Source organism: Girardinichthys multiradiatus, chromosome X, assembly GCF_021462225.1.
Source record: "Girardinichthys multiradiatus isolate DD_20200921_A chromosome X, DD_fGirMul_XY1, whole genome shotgun sequence".
In the NCBI taxonomy this organism is placed as follows: Eukaryota; Metazoa; Chordata; class Actinopteri; order Cyprinodontiformes; family Goodeidae; genus Girardinichthys; species Girardinichthys multiradiatus.
The window spans coordinates 14265771-14289118 of NC_061817.1; the positions used below are offsets into that span (position 1 = coordinate 14265771).

Genomic DNA, 23348 nt, shown 5'->3' on the forward strand with positions numbered 1-23348 from the left:
ATCTCTGCAGCTCCTCCAGTTACATTGAGCCTTGTGGCTGGTTTTTCAATCAGTGCTCTCCTTGTCTAGTCTTGTCAGCTTAGGTGGACAGCCATGTCTTGCTTGTTGTGCCATACTCTTTCCATTTTTAGATGATGGCTTGAACAGTTCTCTCAGTAATCTGAAATTAAGAATTTCGACTTGAAAATTGGTATGCACAGATGTTCAGCCTCTAAATGTCGAAAGCTCATAGAAACTTACCATGAGAAAGAATGTAGCTTTTATTGGAGAAAAAGAATATGCAGCAAAGCACTCAGTCAAGGGGGCACATTCACCAATCAATGCCAAATTTATTGACACACCATGCAGTTCAAGGAAAACAAACAACCCTCTATAAACACCCCCAATAAAAAAAACATGCTATTTGAGGGACAGCCTGTTGCAGGGGTACAGCGCTTCAAATCAATCTGCAGTTAAGTGCAGTTCAGGACCAACCCTCCTGTCTGATGCCATTTCTTTTGTCTCTTAAAGTCATACACCCCAAAATGTTTCCTCAAGTAAGTCATGCTTGCTTAAACAGGCAAGTTAAGCATCATTTTACTCCCACATAAGACACCCTCTACAATAATTGGGACATTTGGTAAAGATGCGCACAAAAACCTTAAACAGTTGTCATGGAGACGTGGTGACACCATGCAGCTCTGCTGAAAATCTCTAACAGCAAGCTTTGAAGATTTCTTTAGCATCCGTTACCATTCTGCTTCACTGTCTGTGGTTGGAAGACAAACTTTGGTCCTTGTCTAGCCTTGTTCATTATCAGTCCAAGAAATTTCAAGCTGTTTAATTCTTGCTCTAAATGTGGGTGTGGTCAAGATTTGGAGCGGTAATATTTTCTTGCAGTCGTTTCCTGATTTATGAAGATCAACACACATCTAGTTTAAGTGAAATGTTTCATAGTCTTTCTCATTTTGAAGAGTGGCTGAAAGACCTATGTCTCATGTAAAAGTACGAAGTCATGGATTACTAAATAAGTTTGTCAACATGACAATCATGCACTAATTATAAAAAAGCCAATAAGTGTGGCACCCCTGGTAAATATGGAGACTTAGACAGGGAAGCAGCTCCTAATAGTCTTTTTTCCTCTCGATCTCCCCCTCCCAACAAGCTCTGCAGAGGAAAGACTGACACAGCACTTACAGTCTGCTCTGTGAGTACGCACAGTATAGTAGACAGGATTATAATCAGAGAAGGAAGCAGAGGAGGACTGTAAAGGATTAAAAGAGAAACAACCTAGGATAAAAAAGGGAATAGGCAACAAAAGTGAAACTAAAAGAAGAAACAAAAAAGACTGGAGGAATAAAAAAAAGGATGTAAAATCCCTAAAAACAAAGAATATGGGAGCGTCGCATTGAAAAGTAAAAGCTAGATTAAAAAAGTGAGGAATATACATAATTTCCACGACAACCACCAAACTGCAGGGTGAGTATTGATGGGTTCACAGCTTTTATTTAACAACCATGTATCCATATTAGCTTGACAGAAGAGTGTTGGGAACATTTATTTGAGATTTTTGCTTTTCAGCAAAGAGCTATTTCATTTTCAGAATGCACACTGGCAGTTCAGCTATCATTGAAACTTCTGTGATCTGCGCAATCAAGTGTATCCAGATCCAGTAACAGTTTATAGGAGCTATGCTCTGCCTACAGTATGTTTAAAGGAGTTTAAGGTGACAGTATTGGTGTGCCAGGTTTTTGCTCATCCTTGATTAAATCAGAGAGAAACTGCTTCCTATGCCAACTTCAGAAAAGAAAAATAAAGAAATTAAAGTCTTATAATTAGAACAAAACAAAAAAGAAATTAAAACACATTATTAAGTATGAGATTTAATGTGCTAGAATTTAGAAATGTTTAAAAGCAGACTTGTTTAAAATCAGTCAAACAAAAAGGATTTTAATGCACTCCTCTTTGTAAGTTATAAAATTATTTAATCTACATCTTTTTTACTTTACTTCTATTCTAAAAAGGCTCCCCCCCCACCCCACCCCCCACCCCCACCCCCCAATGTTCCTAAAAGGTTTGTAAAACACTATATAGATTCATTATGTCATAAAAGTGATGAAATAAAAATACAAAGCACAAGAGGAGGAAAGTTGGCCATCCTGAAAAGAAAAGTAAATATGTTTTGATGTTTCCCAACAGAACTTTCAGTACTGGAAAAATATCAATGCGTTTTTGATAATTTTCAAGATATATTTGAATAATCATGATTATGTATTAATGTGTTTGGCCTACAGCTGGCCACTCTGTCAAGTAAAGTAGGAAATAGAACATATTTCAAATGCCGACAGAAATGAAGCCAGAATGAAGGTGGTCTAGGATCAGAAAAGAGTGGGAAAGGGTCTCCACTTGGCTGAGCTCTTCCCTGTGGGTTGGATCGGGACAAAAAAACATTATTGATGATTGTTTTTCGTAATAAAAGTGTGGGTTGTCTATGAATTAATATAAATAATTTATTTTCTAATCTTTGACTAATATTAATAAAAAATTGTGATTGTTCAACACAAATGTAAAGATAATTTCCCAGAAAACCTTGCTCTATAACTTGTCACGGCATGTGTAAGGTAATTATGCAAACCTTTCCCAAGACAGTAATTTCATTTCCTCCGTTTAATAACCTGCCTAAAGAAAACCGCATGTCTAAATGCCATCTGGCAATGCCCTACCTGGGCATAAAACTATCCACAAAGTACGAGGCCTGTTTTTTTGTTGATAGAAAATATTCACTCCTGTCACCAATCCTTCAGTGGGCAATACAATTAATTAGACTATTAGGGATGCAGGATTACATTAAAACATGTCTATAATTAACGTCCATATGTAGCAAACTCAACATGTTCACAATTAAAGAATGGATTTGCTACTTAAAGGACTTTGATATAAGGGAAATAGTCAATGTAATACTAAAAGTAACCCTTTATATCTAATACACTCTAGAAGATGATTTTGCAACAAATCTTTTAAAGTGTCTTAGGTTTCTGTGAAAGGTAACAGAAAGACCAGGGGTGCATGGATGTTCTGCTGTTCAAAGTTGCTGCTTCCTCCTTTCCCTTCTTCCTGGTTATCAGTGCAGGCTACAATAACCACCTCAATGCATATGCATCTTTAATTTTTAAGATACAATCAGAGCTTTGGGTATTCCCACAGCAAACCTGGGGGACGAAGTAAAAAACAAAAGCATTAGAAAGATGCTTTTTGAGTTGAGTTTTGTAACTTAGACTAGATGTTCTCCCCTTGCTTTTCACTCTGTAACAGCATAACCCTTTTCAATATTTCTAAAATGAGATGTAGGCCCTGCCGCACTCTCTCTCCATCCCATCTCTACTTCCTACTAAGAGACCCCCCCATCCACCCCACCACCACTCCAAACCCTCTAACTAAACACCCTCTTCTCTTTGTTGCCTCACCTGTGGGAACCAGCTTCAGAGAAAGAAGCCAGATTCACCTGATGACCATTAATTTGCCACTACTTTGGTTACGACACAGAGCCTGTAAAATGGAGCTTTTATAAAGCTTAATAGATGATGGACTGCTGGCTGGTCTCCACTTCCTTTAACAGATGTAGTTTGGAGGTGGTGTTGGTGTTCAAGCCAGATCTACCTGTGAGAAAACAGACATATGATTGGTTGTAGTTCAGAATTCGATGACCTTTGACTTCCAGAAACATGTTTACAAATGTGTTCAAATTGCTCAGTCAAAACACATATGACTGTCTGTCCTGATGTTTTCCAGCTGAATGACTACCTAAACAAATACACTTAACAATATTACTTTCTGTAATTAAGTCATCCAATGCAAATTTAGAGTCACCAGTTTACCTAGTGTGTGGGACAGACTGGTTTTGACAGTCTAAGAGGGCAAGGCCAGTTCCATTACTGCCATTCTGGTCCTGGCTAGAAAAGATCTTCCCAACACCCATCCCATCATAATTGTTCTTCTGCACGAAAGGCGCATTTGAACCAGTGACTTTCTAGGCGAAACAGTGCACAGGTGTCAGTGGATCTCCGCTGGTAAAGCAGTACAATGCCATGCAGGAGGGCTCATGGCCTTTGAGTATTTTCACATTTTGTCACATTAAAACCACAAACCTCCATGTGTTTTATTGGGATTTTATGGGAATTACCAACACAGAAAAGTTCCTAATTATGACTGGGGTAGAACGTTCAAATTTCAAAAGTTTTAACAGAAAAATGTCTGAAAGGTTAAACATGCATTTGTACTCAACTCGCCCAATACCGATGCCCCTAAAGAAAAATCTGGTGCATCCCACTGACCTCAGAGGTCTCCTGATTAGTAAGTAAGTCCACACAAGTTCACCTGATCTAAACTATACATCACCTAAGCATTAATCATAGAAGCAGCAAATGTAGCTCTGGAGGAACTGCAGAGATCCATATGTCTGATAGAAGAGCCTGCTGACAGGACAACTGCACTCCAAATCCATCCTTAATGGAAGAGTGGCAAGAAGTGCTTGACACAGCAAACATGTTGCTCTCGTCAAGTAAGACCTGAATTAAACTTTTCAGTCTACATGAAAAATCTTTGTGTCCTTAAAGTGAAACACAGAAGTGGTATCATGATGCTACGAGACACTTTACTTCAGCAGGGACAGTGAAGTTGGTCAGAGTGTGTTGGAATATGGATGAAGAACATATAGGGCAAGAGCTGAAAAAGCTTCAAGTTTAAATGGCTCAGTCAAAGTCTATGCCAAAATCCAATCAACAATCTGGGCAAAACTTGAAATTTTATATTATCAAACACTCTCCATCCATTCACTTACAGCCTTCAGAAGCTGGTAGAGAAATTCCTCAAAGAATTGCACCTGTAACCACAGCAAAAGGTGGTTCTAGAAAGTGTTTGTTTAGGGGCCTGAATGTAAATGCTTACCAGACTTTTCAGATTTTTATTTATTAAACAAATGAAAACAGTCAGTCCTTTTCTTTTCGCCACAACATCATGAGCCGTTTTGTGTTGGTCTGTCACATCAAATCCCACTAAAAACATGGTAGATGGTAAATGGCCTGCACTTGTATAGTGCTTTATCAAGTCCCCAGAGACTCCAAAGTGATTTACACTACAATCAGTCATCAACCCATTCATACACACATTCCCACCCACCGGTCACAGGACGAACCCCTACCACTGTCGCCACCGTCGCCCCTTTCAACCATACATTGAAATGTGTGGTTGTAAGACAACCACAGTGAGGCGACAGTGACTATGGTGGTAGGAGTTCGTCCTGTAACTGGCGGGTTGCCGGTTCGAACCTCCGCTTCACCTGTCTCAGTCGTGTCCTTGGGTGAGACACTTCACTCGCCTTGCCTGCTGATGGTGGTCAGAGGGCCCGGTGGTGCCGAGTGTATGACAGCCCTACTTCTGTCAGTCTGTGGCTACAATAGCTTACAACTGTCAGTGTGTAAATGTGATGAAGTGTAAAGTGCTTTGTAGTCCTCAGAGTATATAAAGCGCTATACAAGTGCTGTCCACTTACTATAAAAACATGTAAAAGTGGAGGTGTTTAAGGGGTATGAAAACTTTTGCAAGGCATTGTGGGTTGTATTTTGAGCTCCCTTTACATCTAAGTCCAAAACTGCTTTGAATTCGATGGAGAAATGTTAAATAGTGCACGTGTCCAGCTATAATGATCTAAATTTAGCAGGTCACATAGTGACGTCCCCTAGAGCAATGTTCGCTATGTGAGGGGATAATCCTGTCTTTGCTGTATTTATGCTGAAGAGAAGGTCAAACAAATCCACAGTCTTGAAATATTTTACGTGATTGGATCAAAATGAAATCTAAATCTCGATATTTAGTTCACTGATTGAAATACAGCAGCCAGATATAAACCCAAAGGATTCACCAGAGTGAGGACATCGCCATAAGACAACAGAACATTTCTGTTTGTATTGTTTAATTTTTTCTTGTGTTATTTTTATTTTTGAAACATTAAAATATAGTGAAATATAAATTAGAGTTTTTAGGCTTAGAGTTTTACACTTTAAAATAGTGATTGAGGACATTTACTTCCATATCTGAGCAGAACTGCCCATGACTGCAAATAATTTGATTGTTTTTCTGACTCCTATTTACAACCTTTATTCAGAAAATTCCCACCTGGCAATTTTGATGATGTTCTTATGATTCTAATAGATTCCTTTTGCTTAGGTTCCTAAGGTCTTTGGTGGCTCTTCAGATCCAACTCCTCCTCCTGGAGACCTAATGTCAGGGAATACAGCACGGTCTGTCGTCCCACCAGGGTCCATTACCAGCAATGACAGGTGCCATGGGAACAAGTAGATCCAACAGGTGGGTGATTTCCATCAGGGTAGAAACAGCCTCCACCTTAAAGCTTTGTTTGACTGACTACATGCTGTTATTAGTTTTATAAACCCTTCTACTGATCCTATGACTGTCTCACATTGGACTGTGAGAATATACAGTGCTTGTTAATATGGCTTGGCCAGGGTGAGTCAGTCCCAGCTCAGGGGTATTTACACAAGTAGATCTTCAGAAAGGCCAAGGCCACCCTACACTGTCCTGCATGTGGGCAGACAGATATCTACAGCAATAAGTCAGCTGAAACAGATTAACATTGTTAACGCAGAAGGTTCAGTACATGGTTTAGCATAACTGAGTCTAAAATGTTCTGTGCACATTTGGTTCTGATTGTTTATCTCTGTTTTGGTTCTAAGTAAGGGTTTCTGTCTCAGGGTTTGTGTGAGGGAGCCAATCTGTTGACCACTGACATTGCTAGTGTGGTGTTTATACATCTTTATTAGTCGTGCAAAAAAAGGAGCATCTCCAACCGCATTGAGAATGTATCAGTGGGTGAGTGTACCATCCACCTACATACAGAAATGACATAAACATGCGTCACCATTTAAAACAGGTTGTCAGGTTGATTCAAATCTAATCCTGTAATCTGATGACAACAATCCTTCTCAGATTGCTAAACTGAACTAACCTTCCCAGCAGGTAATCCTCCAGGAGAGACAGGTTACTTTGGATGAGCCACTGAGTTGAATAGTAATTTGGCCAATTTCATTTGATTATTTCTGATGGAGAGATGAGAAAGTGCTTTATGTCTCCATTTAATTGTGTGACATGCAGTATGTTCCCATATATGCTGCTATGAGAGGGCAAATATTCTCTGTGTGCCAAAAAATTACACAGGAATCCCAAAGATAAGTGGTTGTATTGATCTTTAGTTCTCTTTTGCATCCTGTAGAAAGATCATTTGAATCGTTTCCAGCAGGCAAAAACACCAATATATTGTTATTTCAGCTCCTTCTTGATATGATTTTATTTCCAAGTAATGTCAAGATAAGTTGTCAAGTGATGGAAATTTACATACATGTATTTCTGTCACAATCTGAAGGATTTACAATATTGGTGACATATTTACATACACTCATTATGGGAATGGATGACATGTTAATTTTGGGCTTTTAATGATCCATTTCAACCATTCTTTTTCAAGTGAAAGTTTATACAGTTTATACACAAGAATTGATGGCAAAGTTTAAGAGTTATAGTGGATTTTCTTTAATCCCATCCAGGGTGCAACTATACTTACAGACTCAAATGTAAAGATAGAATAAATGTTTTGCAGCAAGCTACACCTAAACCAAACACTGTCATCTTCAACAAGCTTCTGGCATAATTTTGTCTGAATTCTTGATGACTCTTCTTATCTGAACTGAGAGAGTTCGGTTTCCAGACTCAGGCCTGGCTGTTAAACATATAGTTCATGCATTTTCACCTGAGGTCAGGGAAATTCGAAAAGCCTAATGCTGGTTAACTTTCTCCTTTCCAAAACCAGTTTTAATGTGTGTTTTGAGATTGTTGTCCATTTGAAGTTATATGCCGGTTCTCCCTTAACAAGAACCAGTTCTAAATTCACATCAGGCAAATTAAAATTAGATGATTCATGTTCACTACCTGAATGTTCTAACCTAAATTCACAGCTCCAACTTGAACTAGTTCTCATTCATTTATCTAATTTTGTCTGAAGTGTTGTTAAAAATCACATACAGTATATAGGTTATGACATCATTCATAAAAATTTCATATGAATTATCCAATTGCAGGGCATCTGTTTTGTTCTCTCCTTGTGCCTATTCTTATGTAAACTGTATTTTATAATGGCTGAATCCTAAATCAGCTTGAATCACACATTTCAATGCTTTTGTCAACAGAAAACAAATTTTAACTGAACAATTATCTATTTACACTATGTCTGTAACTGTGGTTGGTTTAACCCCCTTACTTCCATCAAGTCAGTGCAGAAAAATTTGTCAGAAGTTTTTAGTTTTGCTCCTTAAAGTAGTATTGTGTTGTCACAAACACTATGTGATACCAAATAGCTACAAGATACAAAACGTTAGTCATTTTAGTCAAACTGGCAGCCATAAAATATAAATAAATGTGCATGGCCTATATATAATTTTGGTCATAAGGGAATTAAAATACTATGATGTTTCTCTTTAATAAAATCCTGATTCTGTTTAAGCACATTTGCTGACAAAATTTTCAATCACTTAAATTTGGGAGATAGATGCTGCTTTTCTTTGCTATAACTCCTGGCTATAAACAATAAAACATGGGTGCAAAAACCCCATTGGTTTAACCTGTAAGTTTTATTTGGTTAGGGTTTTACCCTACAGTTTATATCCCTACTCATAAACCAAAGTGGAAGATGGCATAGTTACGTTAAAAGCGAGGGGAGAAATATAGGCTACATTACTAATGTAAGTTTTGAAGATGGCATAAACTGGTCACATGTGAGCAACAGCTGAACCATATCTCTGCTGCTAACATGTGGAGACACAAACACTCAGCAACCAGTTAGCGCTGGCCAGTTAGAGCTGCAGCTCTTTCTCCATGAATGATCCATTGCCCCTAAAAAACACAGTGTAAATCTTTCATTCACCCCTAAATAGAATGGCGTACAATTACATCAGGATGAGCTGCGCTTACTTCAATATATTATACTTTAGTTCAAAGCTCTAAAAAATGGGAGCTCCACGCATGAACAGCATTCATTTGAATGTGTTCATGCACAACACTGTCCAACTGGAACACTGAGCTATGCCCAAGTTTCAACCATCTAGCAGTTGAGTGTTACTGGTCCTTTTTCATTATTTCATTCACCTTGCAGACAGCATTAGTGCCTCTGATAGCCTGACTGCCCCTGCTGCAACATGCTGCCACCACCATGTGTGACTGTTGTTACAGTGTTTTTAGTTTTTAAAGGCTCACATTGACTACTCCTCCATACATACTTCATATCTTTGTGACCAGTGGTGGATCTAGTAAGACTGACACCTGGGCGAGCCCCTCCTTCTGCCCCCAGTCCTGACAAAAAGCACCAACTCATTTTTCTTATGTAACCTAATAGAAATATAACAAACTGAAAAAAATGATCTGTTCAATACTAGTCTTGTGCTTTGCAAATATCATTATGCAGATGAGCCAGCTTTGCCTGAAATTATTTATCATTTTTAACCCAGATTTTGCATTTTGGCCCAGATTCTTTCAAAAACAAAAGTTAATCGTTAATTTAATACTGACTTGAAAGTTAAGGAGATTAGTCATCTTTAACCACATTTTCTAACAGTGCTTTGAAAATGCTAAACACCAGGGGGTGTTGCATACCAATGACTGGAAGTGAAATTAAACTAAAAAAAACACCTGTTTGGGGTACGAGTGACGTCAGGAGCATCATGTAACCCTGGGCGAAGAGCCACCTCAAACTTGTCATTGATTTTGACCAAACCACTTAATCATTGTCTCTTTTGACCCTAAAAACTTTCACCAGAAGGCTTTTGGGTTGTCAGTGGGGGTATCCTGGATATGTTCTCCTTTTGACCTTTTCTGTGGACCATTCTTTTGTAAGTAGAGGGTTTTGTATGAAAATCCCAGTACATCAGCAATCTGAAATATTTGTCTGGCACCACCAGCAATACCATGTTTAAAGTCATTTAAACACCCTTTCTTCCTAAATCTGATGTTCAGTTCGAACTGCAAGTTTACTAGTGTGAGATTGAGATTTGTCTTTTGTGTTAGCAAGTGATTATGTCTAATAAAGTGGACAGTAAATGTATATAATTTTTAATACATTTTTGGTTAGAGAAGACCCACAATTTTATTTGTTAATTCTTTCAAATGGTTTCTTTTATGGCAGTTTGACCCTGATTAAAGAACGTCTCCAATGCATCCTCAAAGGCCCCAAACTAGTGTCATTCATCCGGATGCTGAGTGTATTTCAACTTTTTACAACCTCTATTATTTGAAAGCCAACGTTTATATATAAAACGTTTAACCTTAATTCTGCCCTTTGACAGGTATAGCATTGTGTCAGACATCATACCAGAGGAGGAGCTGGAGAAGATTTCTAGTTTAGCACTCTACAATGGTCGCAGTTCTGCCAAAGTGAAGGAGCAAAGAGACGTAGACAGAGAGGGCGTTGGAAGCAAGCCTGCAACCTCCACTGTTGTGCCTGGCACTAGCGGACAAAGCAGTATGAACAACTACAACGGGAAGGCCCTGACACGGAGCTCTAACCAAGTCCGGAGTCGCTTTGTGAAGAAGAATGGACAATGCAATGTAGTATTCACTAACATGGAAGACAGGAGTCAGCGCTACCTCGCAGATATCTTCACCACCTGTGTGGACACCCGGTGGAGATATCTACTACTTATATTCTGCACCAGCTTCCTCGTCTCTTGGCTGATATTTGGCTTAATCTTTTACATTGTCGCCCTTGCACATGGGGACTTTGAAGAGCCTAACCAGAAAGCAAATGGGCTGGTGCCAGGAATGTATGGACCCTCCTCTGGTCACTCAGTTGGGGGGCAGACACAAAGGATGCCCTGCATATTGCATGTTCAGGGTTTTGTTGGGGCGCTCCTCTTTTCAATGGAGACCCAGACTACTATTGGCTATGGATGGCGCTGTGTTACAGAGGAGTGTCCTCTGGCTGTTTTAACAGTTGTTATACAGTCCATTGTTGGTTGCATCATTGACTCCTTTATGATTGGCACCATCATGGTTAAGATGGCTCGGCCAAAGAAGAGGAACCAGACCCTGATCTTCTCCAAAAACGCTGTCATTGCTCTGCGTGATGGCAAACTGTGCCTCATGTGGAGGGTGGGCAATCTGCGGAAGAGCCACATTGTGGAAGCTCATGTCCGAGCACAGCTCATACGATCATATGTCACAGCTGAGGGCGAGTTCATCCCTTTGGAGCAAATGGACCTCAATGTGGGCTATGATGAAGGTACAGACAGGCTGTTTTTAGTATCTCCACTGGTTATAGTCCATGAGATAGACAAAGATAGCCCTTTGTACACCTTAAGTCGAGCAGATCTGGATGCAGATGACTTTGAGATTGTCGTGATCCTGGAGGGGATGGTGGAGGCCACAGCCATGACCACACAGTTCCGTAGTTCTTATCTTGCGAGAGAAATCTTTTGGGGTCACAGGTTTGAGCCAGTGATCTACGAGGATCGTGACCGCTACAAGATAGATTATGCACGCTTCCACAATACCTATGAAGTCCCATCAACACCCTATCTCAGTGCAAAAGAGCTTGATGAAGCTGCGAGCAGTGCATCTTCTGCTGCATCTCCTGCATCAGCCTATAGATCTACACAAGACTTGATCCCACGGTCTCTGACCGCCTTTTGCTATGAGAATGAGGTAGTACTGAGCTGTGCAGAGGGAGAAGAGGAAGACATATTTGACTCTACAGAGATGGTAGGGAAGGACTGGGCAGAGGAGAGGAGGACTTCTGTTGACTTTCAAAGTATGTTTCATGACACAGCAACCATAACCCCAGGTAGTCACAATGTCATGTGTGTTCTAGACATGGACAATAACCAGATGGAGTTTGACATCCTACAGACCACGATTCCTCTTGATCCAGTCACATATAAGAGTGAGCAAGAGGCCTAAAAAGTGAAGCATAGGTTGCTTGTCCAGAACGTTGGACACACGTATTCAGCTTACATTTGCATGAAAGTAAACTGAAACTCACATTGCCTTTCCAGTGCTGTCTTTTTTTTTATTAATGTTATTATAATTCCACTCGTGTTAAATTATTGGCAGTAAAGTTTTCCCAAGACTGCAACATTGAAAAAGCATGTGGACAAAATATCTCTGACAGACTCTTGGCTTTTTTTAATTGTGAGTTAATAACCAAATGAAAGCACAAGCAAGTTAAAGTTAAGAATCTGAAGTATATTTTAGAATGTGTGTATATCTTGCATAGTTCACAATTACCTTTGTATAAAATATTTTATTTATTTGAACAATAATGAAGAAAGCAATAGTGATTTGGGTAAAATTACTATTTTTGTATAGAAAATGCAGGGCTTACAGCTTCAAGGGGTAGTTTTGAAGAAATACTCTTTCATCAGAGGTTGGGAAAGTTGTGTTTGATATTGTCAATAGTTTGCAGTAAATATATTTGCTCACCTTTGCTGGAAACTGCTCAAAATCCATTGTCTATGATTATTTAATATAAAATTGGTAACTTGACCATACTGAGGGCATTCTCTAAGTGTAGCAGGTGGGTTTATTTACATTTCTTAAAGCAACAGTTTTTCTTCAGTGGGGTTCTGCGGAGTAATTATGAGCAGTCACTATCTGTCCTGGAGTTAACAGCAGTCAGAGTGATCTCAGTTTGAGAAACTCACAGATGTTCTCATCTGAGAGCCAAGCTAACAGCCACTGAAAAATGAACCAACTCAAACAACACAAAGTTAAAATTACATACTTTATTTTAATTGCCCCCCTGTTGATAAATTAAGTTTTTTAGTTTTTTTTTTTTTTTTACAAAAAGTAAGGTTAAATATATTAGCATCTCTGTATGTGTATCTGTATATGTCAGAACTTAGATCTGGGAATAGCATAGTGACTAAGCTAAGTACTAGTGGCAAAGCATGGCAATAACATTGTATCTCAAACACTGTAGCAGGCCATCGACTAACAGAAATGGAAAAGAAGTCGGACTGGTACAAACTGTTTAAAGGAAAAATTAACCAGTTATTACTGCAGCAATCACTTTTTAAAAATATGGCAGCCGTATTAAATTATGATGTCTGTGTTAGTGAAAAATGACAAACTTTGTCATTTTTGATTTCTGATTGTAGGGGATCTTCCTGTTTTTTTAATCAGGGAACACCCAAGTGATTGCTGAAGTAGTAAACAGTCTATTTGTTGTCATCTGCCATTCTCAGCACTGTGCAACTTCTGTTACTGAACACTTTGTTGCTGTGTTTGAAATACCTTACGTTTTTGCCTTGCATTCCTAATAGTTAGCTTCAGCTTGAAATGATTATTTCAAATGTGTTTCTGAGTACCACTGAAGGCAGCCAAAGTACCACCAGTAGTACTGAGCCACTATATGAAAACTATAGCTCAGTATTTATACCAGGTTCTATAAAATGAGATTACTCTGACTGCTGTCCAGTGCAGGGAAGCTACAGACTACTAATAACTACTCCACATTGCCCCACACAAAAACAAGAAAACTGACCTCTACTAGAAAACTTCACATCTAAGATAACATTTTCTATTGCCTGTTTTGAGTTTTTTTCAAAATAGAAACTCTGCATTTGAAATATTTAATGCTTAAATTGACTTTTAGGTAAATAAAAAATGTAAATTACATTTCAGATTCTATACAATTGATTTTGTTATAATTGGAAATAATCAAAGTAGTGGGTTCTTTACTTGATTACTTGCTTGATTGCTAATAATTATGTTTTTGCTGCTTTGTTCCTAGTGAAGGTTTGTCCTGTGATAACAGAAACAACACTGAGAAGTGGCTTTTACTTGTATGAATGCTGATGCTGTTTGCCAAAGGTCTGTAGTTTGGGAGTAAAAGGCAGAGCGTCTCTGATTCCATATGTGGATAATGTGATGGCAGGAAGGTGAAAGGATGCCATGAGGCACAACAGGAAACAACACGGATGAAGGTTGCTGGTACAGTCAATAGACATGTTCAACATGTCGCTGGATTTGGACAGACAGGATTATTTCAAGAGTAACTGAATGAGATTATGATTTTATAATAAGTGAAATTACAGGACTGCATATTGAGAGGTCTGGATTCTAGAATCTGATCTTAATCTGATGTTAGGAAATCTGTAAAAAAACTGCTGTTTACAGATTGCTTGTTGAGCATCAGAAATTCGTTGATGTGGTGCAACCCCAACACAAGAAAGCTGGTTTGCTCCTTAAAATGTAAACAATAACAGAATTAGAAAAATTTGTTTTTTAAATGTAAATATAGGATCAAACTGGGAAATGGCAGTCTGATTTTAAAAGGATTGAATTATTAAATGAAAGTTGGAAAAGAAAAACAAAAGACAAAAAAAGTTATGTTTCAGATTTGAATTATTTCAAGTAATCATCAGAAACACCACAATAAACTACAACAATACTTTGGATTGAATTTGTACATTTGTGCAGAAGCTAGTAAAGGTTATGTGAAAAAACCTAGGACACCCTATGGAAAACTGGAACTTTTGGAAAAATTCTCTTGGAACAGATGAGAGTAAACTGAATCAGTTCGACACCATCACAGGAAAAAAAGAACCTCACACCAAAACTCAAAATATGCATTTACATCATCAGTCTTTGTGGTAATTCTCCGGTTTAAATTATTTGTTATTTTCATAAAAGTTTTAAATGCAGTATGGGGATTTATATTATCCAGTTTTTGTTTACACATGTAGCTATCAAATATAGCATTTCTGCTTTACAAAAGAAATACTGTAAAATGTAATCTCAAAATACAGATTTGAATCGTTTCAAGAAGATCTTTTAAGCAATTATGTTGTTTTTTTTTGTTAATGTGGTGATTTGGAGGAAAGTAGTTGCATCATTACCCAAATCTGAGCAAAGGCTCTTGATAGTATCCTATTAAAAATTTATAAAGCTCAATGGTACAAATCCAGGAAAAAGTAAGCAGTAGCAGAAACCTTTATCTTTAAACTGAAACAAGTACACTGCTAGTCAAACTAAAATGGTTTGTTTTTTAAAAACGACAAAGATATAGGCATACTGCAATATATTGTAACTGAGACGTAATTTCATTAAACATCTGGAAGGAGTAAGTGTACTATTCTGTATACATTCTATTTAATACCTTATCAAACATATTTTCTTGCAGTGCGTACACTTTGCAAATCCCAGGAGATGTCTGTTCTTCATTGACTTGACAAGCAAATTAGCAAAAGAAAGAAAAAGACCTTTCTTTATTTCAAGTGCTTGTGTTGCCCTCTGTTGAGTAGCATCCTTGGTGGTGAGCCATAGCACCCATATAAGAACCACTACTGATGATGATCATAACTTGAATTTTTGTTTGATTTTATAATTCCAACAGACTGTTTTAAGCTGTGTAATAATTGACATATGCACAATGGAAATGCTAAATGCATAAAAATATAACTTTTCATCTACTTTTGCAACTAAGTCTTCCTGAGCTGTAAAACTAAGATTGTGTTTCTTTATTATTATTGTTACTTTATTTCCAGTCTCTTCTTGCAGAGGAAAACACCAAGCAAACTATTGTCCAAAGTGAAAGAAATTGTACATTTATTTTAGAAAAACCTGAAGTACAGAGCACTTTATTTTTCCTTGTTCAATTTGATGATGTAAATAAATGTTTATGTAATTATATCCCTTTGTTGTTTCCATAACTTGTTAAAGGAAAAGTTTTCAAAGATGATTTCTGCTGAGATCTTAGTGAAGCTCATCCCAACTGTTTGCTGCATTTGTCTAAAGCCACTAGATGTCTCTGTGGTACTGAAGCTGAAGCGCTTCAGTACAAAATTCACTCAACGTTTTCCTTTGTAATAGGTTCAATGCAGAATGAAAAAGCTGAATAGAAATAAAATGTTGGTTTAAGAAAAATACTATAAAGCATTGAAAACAGACTTCCTACAAATTTTTAGGTAAAAATTCCAGACTTCTCCAGGTTGAATCTTCCAGAGCTCCCATTCCTTTGCATTTACCTTAAAATATAAAACATTAAAGTTCATACATTTATGTCAACAGTTTACAGAGTGGCTGGGCTTTAAACATGTAATCTAAAAAAACAACAAACTGGAAGGAAGAAACGAACCAAGGACACAAAGTAGGAAATGCAAAAAGGGAGGTAGGACACAAGGATAAAAGGACGCAAGGAAGGGCGGACAGAATGAGTGGGGAGGACACAAGGAAGGAAGGATACAACAAAGGACGGAAGACAGACACAACATACAAGAGAGGAAAGATAAAAAGACAAAAATAAGGAAGGCGGACACAAAGGAGAAAAGAATGACATAAAGAAATTATGAAGGAAGCACACAAGGGAGTGAAGAAAGGATAACATGAAAAAGGAAGGAAGTTCAGAAGGAAAGTAGGAAGTACACAGGGAATAAAGATGAGCAAAGCAAGGTAATAAGGAATGCAACAGGAAGAGGTCATAGGAAACCCAAGAAAAAGAGGAATTAAGGAAAGGAGGTTAGAAACAAAGAAGGAAGGGAGGTAGGGCATAAAGATAGAAGGATGCAAGGAAGAAAGCCATGAGGACATAAGTCAGGATGGACAGAAGGGGGAGGGTAGGACAAAAGGATCGAATAAAGAAGAAGGAAGTAGATAAGGAAGGATAAATTAAAGGAGAGAAGAAGGACAAAGGAATAGAGGGAAAGAACCCTTTCAAAAATACAAGTAAAGTTAAACCTACTTTCCTTTGGGAACATCAGTTACCTTTTAAATATGGCTTGGATCTTATTGTTAGAGGGAATCTTACATGAGACATCTTGATGGGAAGCCTTAGTGTACCTTTTCAAATTACTAATTTGAAAAATCACCGTTTGCTTCAGTGATAGCTGCAAGTCTTTTTTTGGGTTATGTCTCTACCAGTTTGCACATGTGAAGACTGAATCTTTTGCCTGTTTTTCCTAAATAGTTCCAGCTGACTGGATGGAGACAAGCCGTGAACATCAAGTTTTGCCACATATTTTTAATTTGATTTAGGCCTGGACTTTCACTGGAGCATTCTGTCAAACGAATATGTTTTCATACAAACTATTGCATTGCAGCTCTAGCTGCATCTTTAGGGTCAATCTCCTGCTGGAAGGTCAACCTCCACCACTGTCCTTAGCAACCTTTTGCCCTATATGTAGCTTCCCTTTAAGTCTGACCAGCTTCACTGTCCCTGCAGAGGAAAAGTATCTTTACAAAATGATGCTGCCACTACCATGTTTCACCTTGGGGACAGTGTCCTCAAGGTGGTGTGGAGTGTTAGTTTTCTGCCACACAAAGAGTTTTACAAAATGTTTTTGACTCATTTCACCAGAGCACCTTCTTCTACATATTTTCTATGTTCACTAAATTGTTTAGGGCAAATTAAAAGTATGACATTTTCTCCTCTCAACAATGGTTTTCTTCTTGCTACTGCTCCATAAAGACCAGCTTTGTAGAGTCCATGACTAATACTTATACTGCATTAGTCAACAGATTCTCTGCAGCTCCTGCAGAATTACTAGAAACCTACTGGCTGCTTCTTGGTTAATGCTCTTCTTGTCATGTCTTTGCATCTTTGCAGCTGTGCCATAATCATTTGATTACTGTAAAAATGCTCTGTGGGATGTTGAAGGCTTTTATTAATGTTTTATACCGTTACCCTGCCTTAAACTACAGCATAACTTCCTCTCTGACCTTTCTGCTGTGTTTCTTGGTCTTCATGATGTTGTTTGGTCACAAATTTGCTCTAAAAACGTCTGAGACCTTGATAGAGCAGCCTGATTCATACTGAGCTGCTAGAAAGTACTGTACATGACTTCAGAAGGCAACTGAATGTGCTGGATTTTATTCAGAGAAACCAGAAAGGGGGCTGAATAAAGATGCATACTGTATTTTTCAGATTTTTATTTAATAAAATATAATTTTGTAATAGTTTATGTGCTTTTTGATGGTAAATGACATGAAATCTGGATGAAATACAGCAAATTTATGGTTGTAAAGTTGAAGGTGTAAAAATACCTTAATGCCTAAAGCTTGCTTTCTCAAAATGATGGCGATCCATCCATACTAAATGCTGTTTAAATTTAAAAGGTAATCTGTGGAGGATAAAGACCCAGGTATAACAGGGGGTTACCTGGTTACATGAAGAACTAAACATCAACAACTAATATTGGGAAAGCTTTAATACAAACTTTAAATGCCACATGAGACCAGAACTCTTTAAACCACTGTGGGCAACATTTTCTTCCTAGTGGGCCATTTTCACTTGATTAAAGGAATCAAAGGTTAACACATTAAATCTAAATGTGCACAGCACACCTCCTATGTCTGTCTATATCATCTTGCCTTCTAAAAGTGGTGTGTCAGATGAAGATCTTTGTTCTGCTTTGTTGTGGCTTTGTCATTTGTATAGAACATTTTCACAGCACTTTTCTCTTTTTTTAATTAGGTTATGTTTGTGGTATTGTACACACGTTTGGTTAAAACTGAGATTTTCTCTTGGGGTTAAAACATAGTAGATATGGCTGACATTTATAACAAACTGTTTAGGTTTGGTTTCAGCTCTTGGTTAAAAATTCCAAATTTCATGCATTTTTCCACTTTTGTGTTTGTTTTCCCCTCATTTATCTTTAGTCTGTTCCAGCCAGCCGAACCACTGACCTTTCTAACCTTGCAAACAAACGAAGTGTTATTCATATTTTTGTCCATGTTCAGACACTGCTTTCTGTTGAAAACAGGTAAAATTACAGTGAAGACTTTATTTGAACTTTCTCTAAGAATTATTAAGGAAATGCAGGTTACCATTCGTTAATTTCATTCAGCATTTTAGCATTTATTAATTTTTTTGAATATGTACAAGAATATTCACAGCATATAACAGTTTATAATTTACAAATTCAAGGGAGTGGGTGGAAGTGTTTTATATATAGGGGTTGGACAATGTAACTGAAACACCTGGTTTTAGACCACAATAATTTATTAGTATGGTGTAGGGCCTCCTTTTGTGGCCAATACAGCATCAATTCATCTTGGGAATGACATATACAAGTCCTGCACAGTGGTCAGAGGGATTTTAAGCCATTCTTCTTGCAGGATAGTGGCACAGAAAATCTTTGTATTGTCGGCAAATAGTACACTTTTCATCATTTCAGATATTTAGCATAGCTCATTTACATATATTATAAATGACTTTGTTAATTCGAGATACTACATGTCCCATTTGTGTCAAAATTTCAACTATATAGCAATATACACTGAACAAAAATATAAACACAACACTGTTGTTTTTGCTCCCAGTTTTCATGAGCTGAACTCAAAGATCTAAAGCATTGTCTATATACACAAAATAACCATTTCTCTCAAATATTGTTCACAAATCTGTCTAAATCTGTTATATTGAGCACTTCTGCTTTGCATAGATAATCCATCCCACCTTGCAGGTGTGGCATATCAAGATGCTGATTATACAGCATGATTTTTGTACAGCTGTGCCTTAGGCTGGCCATAATAAAATACCACTCTGAAATGTGCTGTTTTATCACACAGCACAATGCCACAGATGTCGCCAGTTTTGAGGGAGCATGAAATTGGCATGCTGACTGCAGGGATGTCGACCAGAGCTGTTGCCCGTGAATTGAATGTTCATCCCTCTACCATGAGCCGTCTCCAAAGGCGTTTCAGAGATTTTGGCACCATCCAACCGGCCTCACAATCGCTGACCGCGTGTAACCACACCAGCCCAGGACCTCCACATCCCATACGTTCACCTCCAAGATCGTTTGAGATCAGCCACCTAGAAAGGTGCTGAAACAATCGGTTTGCGCAACCCAAGAATTTCTGCACAAACTGTCAGAAACCGTCTCAGGGAAGCTCATGCTCGTAGTCCTCATCGGGGTCTCGACCTGACTGCAGTTTGTCGTCGTAACCTACTTGAGAGGGCAAATGCTCACATTCAATGGCGTCTGGCACAGTGGAGAGGTGTGCTCTTCACAGATGAATCCCGGTTTTCACTGTTCAGTCAACATTGTGGATTGAGTGGCCCACAGTGGCGGGCGAGATCCTGAGGCCCATTGTTGTGCCATTCATCCATGACCATCACCTCTTGTTGCAGCATGATAATGCACAGCCCCATGTGCAAGGATCTGTACACAATTCCTGGAAGCTGAAAACATCCCAGTTCTTGCATGGCCAGCATACTCACCGGACATGTCACCCATAGAGCATGTTTGGGATGCTCTGGATCGGCGTATATGACAGCGTGTTCCAGTTCCTGCCAATATCCATTAACTTCGCACAGCCATTGAAGAGGAGTGGACCAACATTCCACAGGCCACAATCAACAACCTGATCAACTCTATGCGATGGAGATGTGTTGCACTGCGTGAGACAAATGGTGGTCACACCAGATACTGACTGGTTTTCAGACCCTCCCAAATGAAGCAAAACAGCACATTTCAGAGTGGCCAGCCTAAGGCACACATGTGCAGTAATCATGCTGTCTTATCAGCATGTTGATATGCCACACCTGCGAGGTGGGATGGATCATCTATGCAAAGGAGAAGTGCTCACTATCACAGATTTAGATAGATTTGTGAACAATATTTGAGAGAAATGGTTATTTTGTTTATTTAGACAATGTTTTAGATCTGTGAGTTCAGCTCATGAAAACTGGGAGCAAAAACAAAAATGTTGTGTTTATATTTTTGTTCAGTATATTTGAGGTGATGTTGCGGAATTGAGAGACAATCCTTCTTATTTATTATTTCACCCTCATTTGTCGATGCACCTGTACCACTGGCAGTGAAACAGACCATAGGTGATTGTAGACAGGGGCCAACAGGGGCCAGTGCCCCCACAGAACTGGTCCTGGCCCCTGTTATGGCTCCTGTACTGAAGATATAATACTTAATCAATTTCTTATGATGATATGTGCTGGGACAGAAACCTTAACTTATTAGTCTCTAACCCTATATTTTAGAAACATTAGGCTTTCATGCAAAAACTCCTGTTGGAACAAAATATCTTTCTCTGTTGGGAAAAATTGATATGACAGCATCCAGAAGGTGACTGGTGAGCGAGATACCTTTGATGAACTGATGAGACTAGATATTAGCAAATGCCTCTTTTTTTCAAGGACACAAATCTAGAACAGTTTTTTCTTTTTGTATAAAGGAGCTCCTTTCAGTTTTTTAATGCATTTATAATCATCTTATTAATGCACTTGCAACACTTCCTGGACATGTGATCTGTGTCTTGAAGTTATCTAAAAAAAGAAAGCACATGCAACTTCCAAAAGGGGGGCAGTGCATGGTGTAGCAGTATAGTGGGCGCTCCATATACTGAAGCTATTAGTTCTCAATGCAGCCGTCTGGGGATGGGTTCCCAACCTTGAACCCTTTATTGCATGTCCGCCCTCTCTCTTTGCCTGTTTCCAGTCTGATTGCTGTCAATAAAGGCCACTAGTGCCATAATACCCTTTAGAAAATTACAAAATCTCAAGCACCTTATTACACAGCTCCATGTCTGACATTGTGTGGGAAACATGCATGTAGGGTTTTGACAGAAAACAAACATTTAGATATACTCACTTCTCAGCAGTGCCAGCCACCCTCATCGGCAAACCTGGTCAAGATCAGAATCAGAATCAGAATCAGAAAAGCTTTATTGCCAAGTACGTTTTTGGACATACAAGGAATTTGTTTTGGCGTAGTCGGTGCAATACAGTACAAATTAAACAGTATAAACATATCTACAATATAATATAAATATATGTGCACAGTTTTAAGTGAGTGAGAGTAAATATAGAGCAGTATATGTATTGTATACTGCTCTATATTGTATTGTATATAAAGTCTTAGAATAAATTAATCCTTGATTTGGGTAGTATGATGTTATAACTAGTAAAAGTATTGGTATTCCTAACAATCCATTAAGGATAAATGTATCTGAAGCATTTTATTTTAAGATATACTTACTTTTTTAAGTTCATGAGAGTTTCTAGTAACTTCTAATAAGTAATCCTTGCCATTCTTTTTCCCGGCACAGTGAGCAGGACGTCAGGTAAATGAAATCTTTAGAGCTCCCCGTTAGAGTACTGCAGCTAAGAGTAGCATCTTAGGTTCACAGAGTCTCCATTGCAACCATTAGATGCTATTTACATGCCCTTTTTTATGATCTTGAACAGGAACACACTGGGTTTGTAAACTCTGCAAGTACTTTAACTGTAATTGTGTGCTTTGGTCAAATTAAGCTAAGATTGAGATTTTTAGGAACAGAAACTCCAAGTGGGATGGGCACAAAACAAAGGAACACTATGTGAGAAAACATCCCTCAGCCACTGTTAAGCACTGCGAAGGATCTGTGATGCTGTGGCCTTGTTTCTTTTCCAAAAGTGCAGGGATCTTGTTTGGCTGCATGGAAACATGAACTTTTCAAAATATTTGTTACATAAAAACCTGGTTTACTCTGCCAGAAAACTGAAAATCAATCATCACTGGGTCTTTGAATTGAAGAGATATTTTAAAAAGATTCCTCTTTCTGTATGCTCCAACACTGTGAAAACTTTTATATTAGAATACTATATTAGTATATATTCAGAATACTAAGTGCTGCTCTATTGGCAAGAATTTTTTTCCCCTTAAAAAAATTAGCGTGAGATTATGTTCCTGCAATAAAAGATTATTTTCAGGCTTTTTCCACATCTTTACCACAGCAAATGTTGCCAGTCCCATAAGTACAACAAGTTTAGGGATCTCCTTATGATTAATAACTCTTGCTCTGAGCCCTCATGAAGGTCCTGTCCTAATCCTTTTTTAATTAAGCATTACTTATCAATGTCAGTCAGTCTAATGGTGTTCCCTTTAGAACCTTTATTTCTATACCATCTTATTTGCTGAAATCCAAACTTCCAAACAACTGGAGAGGGATTTTCTGTTGGTGGACGAACAGATGAAAAGAGGGGAATAAGGATAAAGGGGCAAGCAGCTCAGCAACCCCAGGCCTTGAGGCTATCAGCTTTTCATTAGGGAGTCAGTGAGTGAGTAAAGGAGTGTGATCAGTGGAATGGTAAAATACGAGAGGTCATACTGGGCCACGTCAGCTATTAGCATGATTTGGGGGCTCCTGCTGACTCCTATTGTGCATTGTCTACAAAGTGAGCAACTGGAGTCCGACAATAAGCCTTTGTGTTGGACATTTAACTGCCTACTAGCATGCTAATTATGGGATGTGTGTGTTTCTGTCTGTGCCAGTGAGAATCCATCAAGTCCTTGTATTTTCCATCCCTCTCC

At 38.4% G+C, this 23348-nt stretch overlaps 1 protein-coding gene and 1 long non-coding RNA gene across 2 annotated transcripts; one reads left to right on the forward strand and one right to left on the reverse strand.

Annotated features, from left to right (window-relative positions):
* The first annotated feature begins 211 nt into the window (after nucleotides 1-211).
* Nucleotides 212-15727, forward strand: LOC124862229 (ATP-sensitive inward rectifier potassium channel 12-like). The gene is made up of 3 exons (XM_047356043.1): nucleotides 212-1458; nucleotides 6202-6342; nucleotides 10383-15727. Exons 2-3 carry the CDS (start codon nucleotides 6308-6310, stop codon nucleotides 11992-11994), a joined length of 1647 nt encoding a protein of 548 aa, XP_047211999.1. The 5' UTR covers nucleotides 212-1458; nucleotides 6202-6307; the 3' UTR covers nucleotides 11995-15727.
* On the reverse strand, nucleotides 2128-22523 carry LOC124862230. The gene is made up of 4 exons (XR_007036893.1): nucleotides 22035-22523; nucleotides 21648-21681; nucleotides 3444-3636; nucleotides 2128-3188 (listed from the first exon to the last, which is right to left on the reverse strand). It is a non-coding gene; the product is annotated as an uncharacterized LOC124862230 (long non-coding RNA).
* Nucleotides 22524-23348: the final 825 nt, after the last annotated feature.

Coding starts and splice junctions, on each gene's coding strand:
- LOC124862229 (XM_047356043.1), top strand. CDS start 6,308: ATGACAGGTGCCATGGGAACAAGTAGATCCAACAG. Junction 6,343..10,382: donor GGAACAAGTAGATCCAACAG/GTGGGTGATTTC, acceptor GCCCTTTGACAG/GTATAGCATTGTGTCAGACA.